The following is a 19,197-nucleotide window of genomic DNA, read 5'->3' on the forward strand; positions in this document are numbered from 1 at the left end:
TAAAACTATTCCTGTGCCATTCTTGAGGTCTCAAGATGTTTATGAACGAAATTGAGGCCATGGTTCTGCGTATCTCTTTTAAAGTATAACTTGGCCTCCTCCTAAACAAATGAGCTGTAGATAATGTACAAACTCATGGTGTATAACATGGTGCATGTTTTCACAGAAACATTCGTGTCATAAGAAGACGGCTTGAAGATGTGAGTAGAAGTGGATCTCTGGACCAGAACAAGAGACTGTTTGTGTGAGTGTTGGATTAATTCCCTCAGTGAGAACACTTCTGAACCCTTATCATCTGATTGAACAAATCTGACTGAAAATACATCTCTGCTTTCAGAGATGGACAAGAGATTGCTGTTGTTTATTTCCGCAGTGGATACATGCCTCACCATTATAAAGCGGAACAAGTACACCACTTATTTTTAACAGCTTAGACTTTGCTTTTATGTTTCCATGTGGTCTTGGTTTTACTAATCAGAAGAGTGTTTTGAAGCTTATGCATTGTAAGTATATGCAGTGTAACATAACATATATATATATATATATAAGAGATGTTTGTGATGTATGACAGAGCTGGGAGGCTCGGTTGATGATGGAGCGCTCATGTGCTGTGAAATGTCCAAACATCAGCACCCACCTTACTGGCACTAAAAAGGTCCAGCAGGAGTTGGCTCGGCCAGGTGTCCTTGAGAGCTTCTTTCCTGATGAGCCTGAAACGGTGACTCAGATTCGTGCCACTTTCACTGGCTTGTACACATTAGACATGGTAGGGTATCAACTGGCATATTTTGTAGTACATTTTGGTGCTTTCTGAAATATGCCAATTTACACAACTTTTCCTTTATTATGAGGGAGAGGATGGGAACCAGAATGTGGCTATGGCTTTGGCCAAACCAGACCAGTACGTGTTGAAACCACAGAGAGAAGGAGGAGGTGAGGCTTAGCTGTACATATTCCACCAGATGCACTTCATGACCACCTTTATAATGAGCTATCGCAATATGCTAAAATGACTCAACCATGCATCATAAAAGTTTGACATTTAGTTAATTATAATTAAAGCTGGTGACAAATATACTGTGTATTACATCTATTTAACGATTATTTGCCTCAGGCTCGGTGAATAATAACTGAGATGAAGTCGAGGTTATTATTCACTGATATTCACGGAGCCTGAGGCGGATAATTGTTTTAGTATAAATATGCAGGTGATTTTATTAAAAAAATTAATTGTATTTTAAAAACAATTATTTCAAAGTTCAAAATTAAATCACAATTCCAGTTTAGCTTTGAATAGTTTTAGATTAAACATCGTAGCATCTTTTAGTGCTTTTAGGAACAGCATTTTCTTTCATAATTTGTAATTTTTCCTCACTTACAGTGACGAAGCGATTGGCCGCCATTTCTCGAACCAATTTAAACAAATGAAACAAAAATACTAATATATCATGAAAGTAAACTCAAAATCAGGACACAGGACTCTTGCTTTTTCAGCTGCCATGTTAACTTCTCTGCCCGACCATGTTAACTCTGAGACGACAAAAAATTTAGAATTAACTATTGGAAACACACACTTTTCTGGTATTTACAGTGGTGCTTGAAAATTTGTGAACCCTTTTAGAATTTTCTATATTTCTGCATAAATATGAACTAAAACATCAGATTTTCACACAAGTCCTAAAAGTAGATAAAGAGAACCCAGTTAAACAAATGAGACAAAAATATTATACTTGGTCATTTATTTATTGAGGAAAATGATCCAATATTATATATCTGTGAATAGCAAAAGTATGTGAACCTCTAGGATTAGCAGTTAATTTGAAGGTGAAATTAGAGTCAGGTGTTTTCAATCAATGGGATGACAATCAGGTGTGAGTGGGCACCCTGTTTTATTTAAAGAACAGGGATCTATCAAAGTCTGATCTTCACAACACATGTTTGTGGAAGTGTATCATGGCACAAACAGAGGAGATTTCTGAGGACCTCAGAAAAAGTGTTGTTGCTCATCAGACTCCAAAAGGTTACAAAACCATCTCTAAAGAGTTTGGACTCCTCCAATCCACAGTCACAGATTGTGTGCAAATGGAGGAAATTCAAGACCATTGTTACACTCCCCAGGAGTGGTCAACCAACAAAGATCACTCCAAGAGCAAGGCGTGTAATAATCGGTGAGGTCACAAAGGACCCCAGGGTAACTTCTAAGCAACTGAAGGCCTTTTTCACGTTGGCTAATGTTAATGAGTCCACCATCAGGAGAACACTGAACAACAATGGTGTGCATGGCAGGGTTGCAAGTAGAAAGCCACTGCTCTCCAAAAAGAACATTGCTGCTCATTTGCAGTTTGCTAAAGATCACATGGACAAGCCAGAAGGCTATTGGAAAAATGTTTTGTGGATGGATGAGACCAAAATAGAACTTTTTGGTTTAAATGAGAAGCATAATGTTTGGAGAAAGGAAAACACTGCATTCCAGCAAAAGAACCTTATCCCATCTGTGAAACATGGTGGTGGTAGTATCATGGTTTGGGCCTGTTTTGCTGCATCTGGGCCAGGACGGTTTGCTGTCGTTGATGGAACAATGAATTCTGAATTATATCAGTGAATTCTAAAGGAAAATGTCAAGACATCTGTCCGTGAACTGAATCTCAAGAGAAGGTGGGCCATGCAGCAAGACAATGACCTTAAGCACACAAGTTGTTCTACCAAAGAATGGTTAAAGAAGAATAAAGTTAATGTTTTGGAATGGGCAAGTCAAAGTCCTGACCTTAATCCAATCAAAATGTTGTGGAAGGACCTGAAGCGAGCAGTTCATGTGAGGAAATGACCAACATCCCAGAGTTGAAGCTGTTCTGTACAGAGGAATGGGCTAAAATTCCTCCAAGCCGGTGTGCAGGACTGATCAACAGTTACCGGAAGCGTTTAGTTGCAGTTATTGCTGCACAAGGGGGCTTTTGCCACTCATAGATGTGTAATATTGGATCCTTTTCCTCAATAAATAAATGCCCAAGTATAATAATTTTGTCTCATTTGTTTAACTGGGTTCTGTTTATTTTTAGGACTTGGGTGAAAATCTGATATTTTAGGTCACATTTATGCAGAAATGTATAGAAAATTCTAAAGGGTTCACAAACTTTCAAGCACCACTGTAATGATCTGGCGACTTGTCCAGGGTGTACCCCGCCTTTCGCCTGTAGTCAGCTGGGATAGGCTCCACCTTGCCTGCGACCCTGTAGGACAGGATAAAGCGGCTAGAGATAATGAGATGAGATATCTGGTGTCACACGTCTTGTGAAGGTTCATGCTCTGGAGCATTTCGTAAAATACAGTCGGGTTGGAAGACGAGAGATCCTTTACATTTCCATTATGGAAGACTGAGTGGGAATGAAAAATTATATCTTTTCCGTGGTGTTTTTACCTCATAAATAATGAATTTTGTACATGAAGGGTGCTAAAGTGAGGCAAACTGACAGCCAAGGGCTCCTGTTTTACATTTTAAGGTATATTTATCCACGTGCACAATCTATTGCCACTGTACAATAAGACGCTGATGTTGTTCGGGGTGACTGATCTCTGGTCTGTGGAGGTTGTTTTAAAATAGTTGGAATATTAATAAGTTACTATGAATGCTCTGTCTCATAAAAAAATTTTATGATCAGTTTGGAAAGCTCACTGCTTTTAAGGACAAAACAATTTGTTTTAAAATAGTTCTGTCACACCTGAAGTGTTGTTAATCTCTGTGATTTTAGAGATCCAAAACATTAAGATGGAAAATAAGCCTGGTTTCTATACTGTTTTTATGTACACCCAAACACTATTTACCTTGCACATCTCTTTTTGCAGGTAACAACATTTATGGGGATGATCTTTACCGTATGCTGGAGAACTTGAAGGACAGCACAGAGAGAACTGCCTACATCCTGATGGACAAAATCCAGCCCCGGCCCACCTATAACTACATTTGCCGAAAGGGGGATCCACTGACACTGAAGATGTGCCTCAGTGAACTGGGGGGTTTTGGAGCCTATGTTAGGTACACTGAGGAGAGGATTAACCTGCTGCTTTCATTCCACCATCATGCAAAGCAATTTTCTCGAAAAAGAGATTGTCCGTCTAGTGATTGTGGTGCTACACTCTTAATAAGTAATATCTCATTGTTTGGGAGAGGACAAAAAAAAGAAAGAGGAACAATCAAACTGATGTTAGAGCTTGATATAAATTTTGATGAGCATGGGTGTTAAAACCTTGGTATTTCGAAACAAATACAGTTGCTTTTTCATTACTGCCAGAGAGGAAAGCCCACTAACCTATTTCACTTTCATACAGGAGAGGAACGGAGGTGGTGATGAATGAGTATGTGGGCCACCTGCTCAGGACGAAGAGCGTGGAACATGATGATGGAGGGGTTGTTGCAGGAGTTGCAGTACTTGACAATCCTCTACTGATTTAAGTCTGAGTATGTCAGGAACAGAACTTTACACTGACAAACATACCCAAGAATCATCCCTGTATACAAACCCAAATCAGAACAAAATTGCAACGGTATAGAAAATGCAAATAAAAAGCAGTGATTTCTAAATTTACTTTGAATTGTATTTCATTGCAGACAGTATGAACCCAAGATATTTAAGTTATTCCACGAAATCGAGTCATACATGAGCTGATAGCCAACGAGGCGTAGAGCTCCGAGTTGGCTATAAGTCATGTACAATGAGTGGAATAACTGTTTTATTCTATCCACATTCATTGGATTTTGAGAAACGGGGCACTTTTATTTTTGCAAATAAATAAACTTTTATACAAATTGTCCAACAAAATCATTTCAGCTTAGAATGTAAGCAAACCGGGAAAACGACAGTAGCAAATTTGTGAAAAATGCTATAATTCTATTTATACCATATTTTATTGTGCTGGGTTTTTTTTTGGGGGGGGGGGTTATGTTTTGGGATTTTCTTTTGGGGTTTTTGGTGGTTGGCAGGCCAACTTAAAGGTGCGTTACCACCACTGACTGGGCTGGAGTGTGGAACAGGCGATATGGGGGGGGGGGGACTATATTTTCGCTATTTCTGTTTCTTTTTAATACTTGATAATGTGGGGGGGTGTTTTTGAGGAGAGTTTTTATTTCGTCCTTGGTTGGTTCGGCAACACGCTCCGCCGTTTTGCTTTTCTCTACTCACGGTATATGAGCCGATTGCTGGGTTTCAGTCACGAAGATTTTTTTTCTTAGCAGTTTTACCAGAAGTGAAATAGCTGGTGGTCTAAAGGATGCCGTAGTGCAAACAACTAGCGATAACTTGGCAGAGTACGCTCGTAATCTAGAAGCCACTGCTAGCTTTAGATATATTCAGAAGATTGCTATGTGCAATGGAATAGAGCCCTACAGTCTGGGAAAGGAGGATTTGTCACACGATCTCAAAAACTACCCTTCAGTCGAGTTCCGTGACATCTCGAACTATCTGGTGTTGCAGACGTCCTTCTACACCGCAAAACAGATGAAAGCGTGGAAGAGTATGGAGGCTTACAACTTTTTTTTTTTTTTTGTATGTGGCTGAGTAAAGGACCTCAGTATCAAGTCACTGCTGAATGAATCCTGTATTGTTTTTGCCCAAGTTTTTTTTTTTTTAAGCTTTTTGTTCACGTCTTTTCAACTTGCAGCGCTTCAATGTAGTGTAAACAAACAGTTCACTTGATTCTCACTTGTGTTGGTTCTTATCTCTCAGGTAAATCATTCACACACATCATCAGAAACCCCTTTAAAGACCTGGATCTTAGTTAAACAAGACGGAGAAGTGATCACGGCGCATTGTAACTGTACGGCTGGGGAAGAATTTTGTCGCAACCTTCACGCATATGGACTTTGTGAGGAGTAAACAAAGAAACAGCTGGGGAATTTAACGCTTTGTGACGAAAAAAGTACCGTAAAATAACACACAGCAAGAAAAGTACTTGGGAAAACACTAAGGACATAGCTGAGAGGGAGATACAAACCTTTCACCAAGTGATCACTGCAAACTGGAGCATGCTTCGACTCAGCTCCCTTCGATTTCAGTGAGAGGTTCAAAAGCCACCTTTCTCGATGTCTTTTTGTGAAATCCTGTGTTCATTCACCCTTTTTTTTTATTAGTTCACGGGGAACCCTGAAGAAACTTCAGTTTCACGGTTTGATTGATTCAAACAACCTAAAACGACGCAAGCGTAAGGCATTTTTCATGCGAGTAATGCGCACTCTCCGTACAAACGCTTTGTCAACTGAGCTTTGGTAGACCACCAGCTAAAGTTTTGAATAACTAATGAGGCGGCTGTGACGTCATGTGAAACCCAGCAATAGCCTAGTAGTAGAGTAGTCAGAGTGCACAATTACTCATATCCAGTGACTGTGGATAGAATAATTCATGTTGTGTCTGGTCAGCAATACATTCCAAAGAAAATTGGGACAGGATCAATTGAGGGCAAGTAATGGGGTAAAACAATGAAATAATGTGATTAAAACGTGTGTATATGTATGTCATGGGTTTAAAGGAAATACCTCACAAACACATTGAGCTCAAAGTCGGTCTTTGTCCTTTATAAAAAAGCTGCATGTTGAATTTGTTCTTAACGATATAACCACTAAAGTGATGAAAATAGATGAGACTATTTTTTTGTCAGGGAGGTCACCATAACTCCATTGTGCGTGATGTCATTTTCCACGAGCACAGAGGTGTCCAAGTGCATGCTATACTAGACTATAGTATTATAATATGGTCTAGTGTGACTTCTTGGTCAATTGGTTTGCATTTCTCCACAAAAATTATGGCAATGCAGTTTTAGAAAAGGAATCAAATTAAAGTAGTGGCTTGTTTGCCTCTTGACGTAAAAATATATTTACCTGCTCATCTTCCATCCATCTGATGTGTGACACGGTAAAAAAAAAATCTGATTTTTTAGGTCATATTTATGCAGAAACAAATTCTAAAGGGTTCACAAACTTTAAGCACCACTGTAAGTGGGAGCCAGGCTATGAAGAAGTCAAGATTGCTCAAATGTATCCAACTTGATGCATCTACTACTGCAACGTCATTCAAGGGAGGGGCCTTTAAAGGTAGGTTTGCTGATAGGTAGTAGGGCTGCACGATATATCGTTAAAAAACCGCGATCTCGGTTCACACCTACATGCGATTCACTTTTTGATTAGAGACGATTCTTGTTTTTTTTTTCATCATGAGCCGCGTCACACTTTAGTTTCCCTCTGTGTTCCCGTAAAGTCCACTGTAGTTGCTTTCTCCCTCAACCAATCCTAAATGCCACCTGCACGTCATGTGGTTGCGCGTAGCAGCAGGCTTTCTCCCTAAACCGATCATGAATGGACCTGCACGTCACGTGATTCAGCGGCAAGCAAGGCAGAAAGAGATGCTTGTTTTTTCGAAACACAGCAGCATGAGTGAGAGAAGAGATATGCGAAGTCTGCATGAGGAAAATGGAGGATGATGAAAACCCAGGTGTTAGCGAAGAGAGCCAGGCAAGTCGTCCAACACAGTTTGTTCCTAAGAGAGGTTCGCATTCTTTGGTGTGGCAATATTTCGGGTTTAAACCAGACGACGACAACCAGTGCGATGTACACTGCACCATATGTTCTGCCCGAGTAGCAGCTAAGCAGGGCAATACGACCAACCTGTTTAGCCACCTCAAACGCCACCACAAAGTGCAGTATGAAACACTACAAAATAAGACCCCTGAAAATGAATGTCCAAAAAAACCAGACGTCTATAACGGAGACTATACGCAACGCGACACCATATCCGCCCAGCTCCAGCAGGTAAAAGGAAATAACTGCAGCAATCGCTTACCACCTAGCTAAAGATATGGCCCCCATAAACACGGTAGAGCATGACGGATTTTAAAAAATGATGATAACGTTGGATAAACGATACTCGATGCCTTCACGCAACTATTTTTCAAACGTTGCAATACCTGCCATGTACGACGAGAAGCGGGCAGCTGTCGAGGTCGAATTGGGAGAAATGGACTACTTTTCAGCGACATCGGATTTGTGGTCCAGTCGGACCATGGAACCTTGTACGAGTCTGACAGTCCATTTGATAGTGACTGACTTCACCATGAAAAGCAGATGCCTGCAGACAGGCTTCTTCCCGGAGGATCATAGTGGTCAGGCTTTAGCTCATGGATTAAAGGAGGCTCTTGCATCTTGGGGTTTGGAAGAGGAAAAATTGGCGTGCATTACAACAGACGATGGACAAAACATCGTGAAAGCAGTTTCCATCAACAACTGGACCAGGCTGCAATGTTTTGGCCACAGGCTGCATCTCGCAATTGGTGAGCATTTTGAAGTTATTCTATAACAGCAACTTTTATCAACTAAGCTTACTTTACTACACCTAGCCAACTGTAGGCCTACAACTACAGTCCTAGTTGTAGCAGTAGGCATAATAATAATGATATTATTAATAACAATAATAATAACAGATCATATGGGCTTGGGGTATTAACTAAATATATTTATTTGAATGTATATTTCTTTCCATTCTAGAGAATGCCATGAAGGACACAAAAGTTGACCGAGCAGTGGGTCTTTGCAAGAAGATTGTGGGATCCTTCAGTCACAGCTGGAAGCGGAGGAGAGACCTTGCTGAGGCCCAAAAGGAGCTCAAACTGCCTGTGCACAAACTGAAAACGGAGTGTCCAACAAGATGGGGATCAAGACAAGCGATGGTGCAGCGGATACTTGAACAGCTTCCAGCTATCTCGCATGTACTCTCCCCTGATCGGAAGGCCAGACATCTGATTCCTATGTGGCAAGACATTGAAGTCCTTGAGGCCATCAACAATACCCTCACCCCACTAGCCAACTTCACAGATGCCCCCTCTGGAGAACAATACGTCAGCATCTCTTCTGTGAAGCCGGTTCTTCATCTGTTTGAAACCTCTGTATTGGCTGTGAAAGATGACGACACGGAGTTCACCAGATCCCTTAAATCAAACATCTTGGGATACCTGCAGGAGAAGTACAGTGACCCAAAAACTCAGGATCTACTCGATATAGCAACAACACTCGACCCCAGATTCAAAATGAATTCCATCGGAGAGGAGGTCAAACCCACTGTAAGAGCAAGACTGATGGATGAGATGACTGGCCTAACTCCAGCTGAGGCAAGATCATGTTGAATTTGAATATCTACCAAAATTATATTACTAAAACATTATTAATAAAATACCAATGATTAATGTGATGATCAAAATAATAATAAAGAACAAATGAACAAAAGTACTGTTATTCAAAGCAAAAGTAATTTCACTCTAACATTTATATTAATGTTCTTCATTCTTTTACAGCAAAGCGCCCCCTCTAGTGGGCCTGTTAAGCATAATTGTGCACAAAATGAAAAAAGCATGAAACTTTCAGGGTTTGTTCTTGAAGGTATAAGCTTTAATTTGAGACGTGGAGGCATTCTCAGTTTGACCTCTGGGGTCAGCTAGAGGTCATTGACCTCCATGATATCACATTTCTATGCATGAAATTAGAAAAGGCTGTATCTTAACATCTAAATGTGATGTAAATGTAAAATAAATGTGTTTTTCCATGTGCCTGGACATGAAAAAATCACATAATACTGATATTCCTCTTGGGTGTAACTTCAGGGGTCAGGTAGAGGTCATTGACCTTTGAAATTTGAAGTTTCTATGCATGAAATTCTAGACGGGTGTATCTTAGGATCTAAATGTGATAGAAATGTGAAGTTAATGTGTATTTCCTTGTTTCTGACCATGAGAAACCCATTTTTGATACTGATATTACTCTTACAGGTCATCTCTGGGGTCAGCTAGAGGTCACTGACCTCCAGCATAATGCATATCTATGCATAAAATTAGAAACGGGTGTACCTCAGGTTCTAAATGTGATAGAAATGTAAACTAAATTTGTATTTCTATGATTCTGTACATGAGAAACCCATTTTTGATACTGATATCATTCTGAGAGGTCAACATCATGGAGAACAGGCAAGGTTGGGAAACATCCCACATTTTGGTAAATCTATATAAAAATCTCATGTGTTTTGGATTGTAAGAAACAATTCCATATGAATATGAACATGACAAATATACTTCAACTTGTCAGAAATTATTAACTTTAACTAATCAAAAACTTGAACTACAATCAAAACTCTAAATGCAGTGTAAACAGTTGAACAGGTTCCATAAAGAACATTTTAAAATCACTATAGTATCTACATTTATTCTAAGGGCCTTGACCTTTGGGGATTACAATGTTGGCCTACAAATTGTGAAAACAGAACACTGAAAACAGAACACTGGAAAACCACACCCCTTGCCCCACTCTGAACCGCGGGAAAATAATGGGCTACACACAAAACATGAACATGAAAATTCCGTTGAATCTCTACCTCTGCTAGACTGACATAGTTATTCCTGTGAATTTAGAATTGCCCTATCAATGTCCAACATTAAAATGACTGAAAATTAAACTACAATATACTGTATTCTTCAACTCTAGTGCAAATGAGAGCAAATGCTCCAAAACATTACTCACTTTGAAATTATCAACGGAAATGGGGCAACTGTGTTCAGCTTCTGACATAGTTTGTGACCACTGGAGATGTTTTACTTATCAGAAATGAGTTGTGTCATGTCCAGAAACATGGAATCATATATTTACTTTACATTTACAGTATTTCACATTTTAATCCAAAGATAGATTTTCTAATTTCATGCTTAGAAATGCATTATCGTGGAGGTCAGTGACCTCTAGCTGACCTCAGAGGTGACTTATAAAAATGATATCAGTATTAGAAATTAGTTTATCATGGCCAGAAACATGGAAATACACATTTAGTTAACATTTCTATCACATTTAGAACCTAAGATGCACCCGTTTCTAATTTCGTGCATAGATATGCATTATGCTGGAGGTCAGTGACCTCTAGCTGACCCCAGAGATGACCTGTAAGAGTAATACCAGTATTAAAAATGGGTTTCTCATGGTCAGAGACAAGGAAATACACATTAATTTCACATTTCTATCACATTTAGATCCTAAGATACACCCGTCTAGAATGTCATGCATAGAAACTTCAAATTTCAAAGGTCAATGACCTCTACCTGACCCCTGAAGTTACCCCTAAGAGGAATATCAGTATTATATATGATTTTTTCATGCCCAGTAACATGGAAAAACACATTTATTTTATATTTACATCACATTTAGGTGTTAAAATACAGCCTTTTCTAATTTCATGCATAGAAATGTGCCATTATGGAGGTCAATGACCTCTAGCTGACCCCAGAGGTCAAACTGAGAATGCCTCCACGTCTCAAATTAAAGCTTATGCCTTCAAGAATAAACTCTGAAAGTTTCATGCTTTTTTCATTTTGTGCACAATTCTTCTGATAATAAGAGCTTAACAGCCCCACTACTCAACTGCTCCCCTGGAACTCCCCATGAAGAAGGCCCGAAAGACGCTTGGAAGTTTCTTCAAAGCGGCAAAAGGCAATGAGGAGTCAGACCCAGCATTTAATCGAGGGCAAGCAGTTCTCTCAGAGCTAGAGTCATATCTCCTGACACGCAACATCGACAGTGAAGATGGCCCCTTAATCTGGTGGAGGGAAAATAAGGGTCAATATCCACGGCTGTCTGTGCTGGCGAGGAAATATTTAGGCATTCCCGCCATAAGCTCACCCTCTGAGCGGCTGTTCAGTACAGGGGGGGGAACATCGTGACTTGTCTCTGGTCATCACTGAAGCCTCAAAATGTTGACAGACTTGTGTTCTTGGCAAAGAATCTTTGAGCCAATTATGCAGGGCCATGTCCAGGTCCATATTCAGCCCTTTGTGCTTTGTTAAAAATCACATACGTTTTTTGCACTTAACGAATGGCCAACTTAATAGTTTTGAATAGTTTTTTCCCCCTTTTGTCAGAATTGTTGGTTATGGTTCAGTCAATGGGTCTTCTCTGTTTTTATTACAGTGTTCTGGCTAACACAATGTGTGTAAATGCCTGTTGTAGGTGAACTTCATAGAGTTAATTGCAGTTCATTTTAGAAGTAATTGGGTCTTCTCTGCATATTTTATTTTTTATTTTATTGGTGTTCTGGCTAACAGAATGTATGAATATCTGTTCTAGGTGAACTTCATGGAGGTTATAGCCATGGACATTGTGCACATTGCACATTACCACAACTGCCTTGACCGTATTAGTCGTGCTGTATTTTACTTTAAATATTTTTGGTATGCAAATTGAATAGTAAATTGATTTTGAATTTGAGATTTGAGTTGAATAAAGATTTAAATTTGTTTTTAAAAAAAAATCGTGCAGAGAATCGTGATATCAATTCTTATCAAGAAAATTGTGATACACATTTTTTCCAGAATCGTGCAGCCCTAATAGGTAGTTAGGTTTATTGCCATTTTCGCATCTGAGGCGGTCATGACAAGAATGCAGCTTGGAAACAATACCAATGAATGACAAGAGAATAAATAAAATTGTGGTTAAGTAGATTGTGTATTCAGTACAAGCTATACCATATTATTTAGAGGGCTGCAACAGAGACTTCCCTCGATAAATGGCTCAAAGTTTTTCCAATGCACATGTAACAGAACAAAGATGAGGGATTATAAATGCAAAGAGATGGTAGGGGGTTTAAGTTACATATCTGAGAATAGATTACATATGGGTGACCTTAAGTAAATAAAACTACACATGGGTATACGACTACAAAATGTTTCAAGTGCACATGTGATAACTCTAGAACCTTTGGTAGCACTGTGTCGAATACATTTCTCAATGTGCTTATGGAGTAAAATTGTTGCCTTGTGGTGTTGAAAGCAGGACAGAGGTGTAAATGTTATATGGTCAGGGGTGCTTTACAGTGGTGGTAGGTTGGTGGTTCTTTGTCTTCCAGTAAGAAGCCATGGGTGAGTCTGGAGTGGCCGCTGCGGTACTCCGTGTACGCTACTTGTTTGTGCCTGGACGATTCGCATTGATGGAGGGGTTTATTACATGCAATTTGAGAGGACTTAAAAAACACCCCCCCCACACACAACTATTGTTTTCTTCTCCATTTTATTTTACAAAGAAACAGGTGTCCTTTCTTAAACTTGTATGTTCCTGTAACAAGAAAAGAATGTAATTAGAAACAAACTCGGATGACTTTCATCTCCACTTTCCATCTGACAAGCTGTTCAGTGTTTATTCTTTCAATTATTATTTTGCTAAACAAGTTGAACAGCCATCTGTGACTGTAGAGACACTGTACTCATTCAAGTGTATAAATGGTTAAATGGAATAAGCAGCTCAAGATCAAAATCGAAAACAGTTCTTTACTATAAAGCAGGTTAAATGTTAATTTTACAGGAAAAAAAAAAGCCTGATACAAGACCAAGTTTATTTGAATTGAATAGGGAACAAAGAGACTTTTTACTCCTTTAACAGTTTATTTCCAAACTGCTTCCCAAGACTTTTTGGCCCAAAAGAAACGTTTAAAGATCTGATGACACGTTTTTGACATCTTTGGCGATGTTTTATAACATAAGTAATTCCCGATGATCCATATATTAATTCACGAAGGCGCCTGTTTTACAAGTTATGATAAACGCGGCTATTTGGGCAAATTTGACGGGGCTGCAGTACCTAGGAGACGAATGAGGAGGAGGGGCTATATGACGTCATCGAAAGAATCTTCCTCCTCACTTACCAGTTTGTTGTTGATGCAACAGGTGTTCAGTTTGTCATTATTAGTATTATTATTATACATTATTATTATTATTTTATATATATATATTAATTATATAGTTATTATGCCTTTGTGTTGTGTTGCCGGCTTTTGCTCCAAAACCCACAAGGATGGGGTAAGTTTATTCAAGTTTCCCAGAGATCCCGAGGTGCATGCGAAGTGGGTGAAGCAAGTCAGGCGCACTCTTGACAAGTGGGAGCCCTCACCAACATCCGTCCTGTGCTCTGAACACTTCGATTTGGGTTGTTTTGACACCCTTCCCAGCTTAAAAGAATCTCTTGGGTGTGCAGTTCAGCACAAACGTGTGTTACTACCATCAGCAGTGCCTACAGTATTCCGGAGGGGGTCTACTAGTAGCTATGCCGGATCCAGCAGTCGCCTGGGACAAGGCGACTCCTCCAAAGACAGTCCTCCTGTCAGAACATGTGTTGTGAAACGACATAAGATAAAGGTACGTAGAGCTATAGAGTGCTCCGAGATGATGCTAAAAATAGTAACACTGTGGTCTGCGTGGCCATCTTGGAAGTCACTCGCTCCAGAGCACTCAGAGTACACATCATAGAGTACACATTCATGATAATCATAAATGTAATCATAAAGTCGGCGTGATATCACTCATGTATTTGCTTGTGAAAGCTTGCGGCTTTTGTGTAACTGCCGCTTAGCAACGAGAGGCAAAAGGCTATCATAGATTCCATTCGGAAGAGATCAACACATGATTGCTTAATTAGGTATTTTAACAAGTTGCATCTGTTTTGTGATTATCGTGACACTTGTGTGTTATATAGAACTGTATGTCTTATCAGCACATTGAGGATCTTTCACCGGAGGCTTTAGCAAGTACTCGTAGCAACACTACCCTTTGCCATGCGTTGTTAGGGAACGGTAGCAAGTACCCCGATGACCAACTTCAAGAATATGTAGAAAAAATTTAGAAATTATACTTTCCAAAAGTCATTTGAGCTTAGTGTATTGCATTTCCATTTATATTGGTTCTTGCTGATGTTTTTGTGGAGTATGATGCAGCTGCTGAACCAGAAGCTGCAGAGTTTGTATGTACTAGTTGTGAACGTTCACATTATCAATCTCATTTATTTAAAATCAGATAAAATCATGCCATCATGATCACTGCTTAAAGTACCAGTATTTGGTTGTTCTTTTGTTCAGAACTGTGATGCTAGCTGCCATTTCCATTGAGTAGAACAGCCAGTGAACCGCAGCGTGTTCTTCCGCTGACGTCACAGCATGGCCGCGAGCCACGGACCCAGTTTTCTTGCGCTGTGCAATTAAAAGTTGGATATTTGCGTAACAACAGCTTCTTTTCATGTAATTATAACAGAAATCTAACATGTTTGCCATGTTGTATAGTTTATTTAAGAAATTGCATAGAGTCATGTTTGTGTCATCAGATCTTTAAGTAATACATGTGGATAAAAAGTGGTTACTTACTTTGACACAATAGTGTCGTTCTTTGCCAGCCTCAGGAGAGAGTAATCGGCTTCGCCCTGTCAAAATAAAACAATCACATTAAAATCTTTTTTTTTTCTTTTTCATGACACCTGTTGGATTTTAAACCACCTGGCGGTTCAAAGCAAGTAATCAGTTGCCCGTCATATGTTCAGACCTAACAGGAAAGATCTGAGGCATAGAATAAAAAACTTAAGTCCATCTACATTTCAACTTGGGGGAACTTTGAGATGAGAAAAAAACCTCACTATTCTTATTGAGCTCCATGTACAGTGGTGCTTGAAAGTTTGTGAACCGTTTAGAATTTTCGATATTTCTGCATAAATATGACCTAAAACATCATCAGATTTTCACACAAGTCCTAAAAGTAGATAAAGAGAACCCAGTTAAACAAATGAGACAAAAATATTATACTTGGTCATTTATTTATTGAGGAAAATTATCCAGTCTGTGAGTGGCAAAAGTATGTGAACCTCTAGGATTAGCAGTTAGTTTGAAGGTGAAATTAGAGTCAGGTGTTTTCAATCAATGGGATGACAACCAGGTGTGAGTGGACACCCTGTTTTATTTAAAGAACAGGGATCTATCAAAGTCTGATCTTCACAACACGTTTGTGGAAGTGTATCATGGCACGAACAAAGGAGATTTCTGAGGACCTCAGAAAAAGCATTGTTGATGCTCATCAGGCTGGAAAAGGTTACAAAACCATCTCTAAAGAGTTGGGACTCCACCAATCCACAGTCAGACAGATTGTGTACAAATGGAGGAATTTCAAGACCATTGTTACCCTCCCCAGGAGTGGTCGACCAACAAAAATCACTCCAAGAGCAAGGCGTGTAATAGTCGCTGAGGTCATAAAGGACCCCAGGGTAACTTCTAAGCAACTGAAGGCCTCTCTCACATTGGCTAATGTTAATGTTCATGAGTCCACCATCAGGAGAACACTGAACAACAATGGTGTGCATGGCAGGGTTGCAAGGAGAAGGCCACTGCTCTCCAAAAAGAACATTGCTGCTCATCTGCAGTTTGCTAAAGATCACATGGACAAGCCAGAAGGCTATTGGAAAAATGCTGTTTTGTGGACAGATGAGACCAAAATAGAACTTTTTGGTTTAAATGAGAAGCGTTATGTTTGGAGAAAGGAAAACACTGCATTCCAGCAAAAGAACCTTATCCCATCTGTGAAACATGGTGGTAGTAGTATCATGGTTTGGGCCTGTTTTGCTGCATCTGAGTCAGGATGGCTTGCCATCATTGATGGAACAATGAATTCTGAATTATACCAGTAAATTCTAAAGGAAAATGTCAGGACATCTGTCCATGAACTGAATCTCAAGAGAAGGTGGGTCATGCAGCAAGACAACGACCCTAAGCACACAAGTCGTTCTACCAAAGAATGGTTAAAGAAGAATAAAGTTAATGTTTTGGTATGGCCAAGTCAAAGTCCTGACCTTAATCCAATCAAAATGTTGTGGAAGGACCTGAAGCGAGCAGTTCATGTGAGGAAACCCACCAACATCCCAGAGTTGAAGCTGTTCTGTACGGAGGAATGGGCTAAAATTCCTCCAAGCCGGTGTGCAGGACTGATCAACAGTTACCGCAAACATTTAGTTGCAGTTATTGCTGTACAAGGGGGTCACACCAGATACTGAAAGTGAAGGTTCACATACTTTTGCCACTCAGATATGTAATATTAGATCATTTTCCTCAATAAATAAATGACCAAGCATAATATTTTTGTCTCATTTGTTTAACTGGGTTCTCTTTATCTACTTTTAGGACTTGTGTGAAATTCTGATGTTTTAGACCATATTTATGCAGAAATATAGAAAATTCTAAAGGGTTCACAAACTTTCAAGCACCACTGTACATGACTTCACGCTTAGTATAGCACTGCACACCCAGATTTTTTTTTTTTTTAAGTTTAATAGTTATTTTTCTGGTTACTGCATATGAAAATTTTTCTAGTTGAACTTAGTTAAATTTTGAAACTCAAGAAATCAGACTGCTTTCTACCATTCAGACGATTGTCTTAAGCCTAAAGATATTTACAAATCTTTTTCTATTGTTTTAGCCTGATCAGTTTATTTTGCCAGTTTTCCCTGTAGACAGCATGTTGCCAACAGTTATGTGCCTGGGGGGGGGAAGCAATATTTAAGAAGGTGCTAAAATCACCGCACTCCAAATATTATTACATCACTGAGGATTGATAAGTTTTTGAGGAAGAGGGTTGTGTGAGATGACCGATGTATGGTAGTGAGAATCAGCGGTTTTGGTTTTCTGAACAAAAATCTTTGCAAGACACAGAGTAGTATAGCAAATGACTGGTAATTCCAATTAAATATAAAACAGAGAGGCTCATTCCAAAAAAATTACACAGGTATCTTTTATATTTCTCGTTATATTTGATAAGGCATATCTATATACTTGGGGGTCCAAGCAGCAAGGTCTGAGTGGGATTGCCATAGCTATAGAATTACACTGTATAACTGTTTTGCAGTTGCCAATTATAGTATTCTAATTCAATACTGGACTGATTTCAATAGTTCTTGTCCCTAGTAAAAATTTAGACCCAAACAGATGGGAAAATAGGGCCCAATTTAAAAAATTCCAGCGTTTTCCTTTAATGACTGATTCAATGTACATCTTACCATTCTCCGAATAGCACCACAGATGGCGTAAGTCTTGAACTGGCCATTGAACCTGCCTGTGACCTTGTCAACCTGAGGAAGTTGGAAGAGATTGGAAAAGAAATAATCGGCCAGTTATTGTTGGACAAATTAACGTTAACAGACAGCACTGCTACATTCCATCAGCTGCTGGAACACAAACTTGGATTGGTGTTCAAGTGCCGCATTGATATTTATAATATATACGCTTCTGATTTGTTTATCCATTTGCTCAAAAAGCTTATTTACTGTGGTCTATTAATGTCTAATTAAATTACATTTTTTAAGCTCCATAACTGTATGTAGCATCTCTCAGGTGACAATACACAAGAACACAAGGCAAAAAAGTAAAAAAAAAAAAGGATAATGCTGCAATCTACTTGAACGAGAGCTAGTTCAGTTCCTCTGACGTTTTTCCAGGGACTTCAAAAACAGCTCAGTTGGGGTTGGATGAGGGGGTTGTATTACTGGGAAAGACTGATTTATCCTGAACCTTTTGATTTGTAACAATAACTGTGAGGACAACAAAACCAGCTCTGGAATAGGAGAATTCACTTGCAGGAAAATAAGCAGACAAAAAGCAGGTGATGGTCAGGGGGTATGCATGTGTGTGTATAACAAATCAATGCATTTGGTGGAATTTACATTTCATGAAAAAAAAATCCACCAAATGCATCAATTTGTTATAAATCACAGCTAGGGATGGGCAGGCCTTTCAATTATATGAAACCTGCGACGGATAACATCGTAGGCGCCCAAATTAAGGTCAAGCGCCCAAAATATGCTACCAAAAGTTTATACAATATCTCTGATACCTAGTGTCATATGACTTAAATCAGGTAATAGACTGAATAAAAGAGAGCTATTCAGGACGCAACTGTGTGTATTTAAGATACAACTTGCATCTTAAATACACACAGTTGTGTAAGTGTGGGTGGAATCAGTGACTTGGAGCTTGGTCCTCTTGTTGATGATAGTCTTAGACACTGGCCTTTCATTTAAACTAAGATCTTTTACCCGACTACATACTGTGAATCGCACTGCCGATTCTTGGGATGTGACTGAAAAACCTTTTGTGTCGCAGGTCTGCTAAAGGTTTGTCTCTTTGATGGAACTTCTTTTAAGGACCGCACTGAATTGCTTTCCACATCCATCTCACCTCAGAAACTGAGAGGATCAAACGCAACTTTGCCGCGCTTCGCAGTGACGAAAGCACGTTAGGGCAAGCCCCGCCGGAACCCATAGAGATTGCATTGAAGTGTCAGTTAGGAGAAAAAATATATATTAACATGGGACTCTGTCAGTGAACTCTTGGGCGA

At 39.4% G+C, this 19,197-nt stretch overlaps 3 protein-coding genes across 7 annotated transcripts in view; 2 read left to right on the forward strand and 1 right to left on the reverse strand.

Annotated features, from left to right (window-relative positions):
• The window catches only part of LOC132896820 (glutathione synthetase-like), a 52,669-nt gene extending 48,093 nt beyond the window's left edge, over positions 1–4,576 (forward strand). For all 5 annotated transcript variants that reach the window (XM_060937910.1, XM_060937908.1, XM_060937909.1 and 2 more), the window contains exons 8-13: positions 167–244; positions 338–407; positions 572–766; positions 852–933; positions 3,841–4,030; positions 4,324–4,576. In XM_060937910.1, the coding sequence (XP_060793893.1) occupies positions 167–244; positions 338–407; positions 572–766; positions 852–933; positions 3,841–4,030; positions 4,324–4,447 (739 nt within the window). In that variant the 3' untranslated portion in view covers positions 4,448–4,576. The remainder of the gene's footprint in view (positions 1–166; positions 245–337; positions 408–571; positions 767–851; positions 934–3,840; positions 4,031–4,323) is intronic.
• A 521-nt stretch (positions 4,577–5,097) lies between these two features.
• On the forward strand, positions 5,098–12,051 carry LOC132895927 (E3 SUMO-protein ligase ZBED1-like). The gene is made up of 4 exons (XM_060936668.1): positions 5,098–8,310; positions 8,525–9,144; positions 9,328–9,382; positions 12,017–12,051. The coding sequence occupies exons 1-4, from the start codon at positions 7,881–7,883 to the stop codon at positions 12,049–12,051; spliced, it is 1,140 nt and encodes a 379-aa protein (XP_060792651.1). The 5' UTR covers positions 5,098–7,880.
• Positions 12,052–13,055: 1,004 nt separating this feature from the next.
• rps21 (ribosomal protein S21) overlaps positions 13,056–19,197 on the reverse strand; it is an 88,667-nt gene continuing 82,525 nt past the window's right edge. The window contains exons 4-6 of the mRNA XM_060937923.1: positions 17,861–17,932; positions 15,192–15,247; positions 13,056–13,117 (exon numbers count right to left, since the gene is read on the reverse strand). Of these exons, the coding sequence (XP_060793906.1) occupies positions 13,102–13,117; positions 15,192–15,247; positions 17,861–17,932 (144 nt within the window). The 3' untranslated portion in view covers positions 13,056–13,101. The remainder of the gene's footprint in view (positions 13,118–15,191; positions 15,248–17,860; positions 17,933–19,197) is intronic.

This window comes from Neoarius graeffei, chromosome 13, assembly GCF_027579695.1.
Source record: "Neoarius graeffei isolate fNeoGra1 chromosome 13, fNeoGra1.pri, whole genome shotgun sequence".
Lineage (NCBI taxonomy): Eukaryota > Metazoa > Chordata > Actinopteri > Siluriformes > Ariidae > Neoarius > Neoarius graeffei.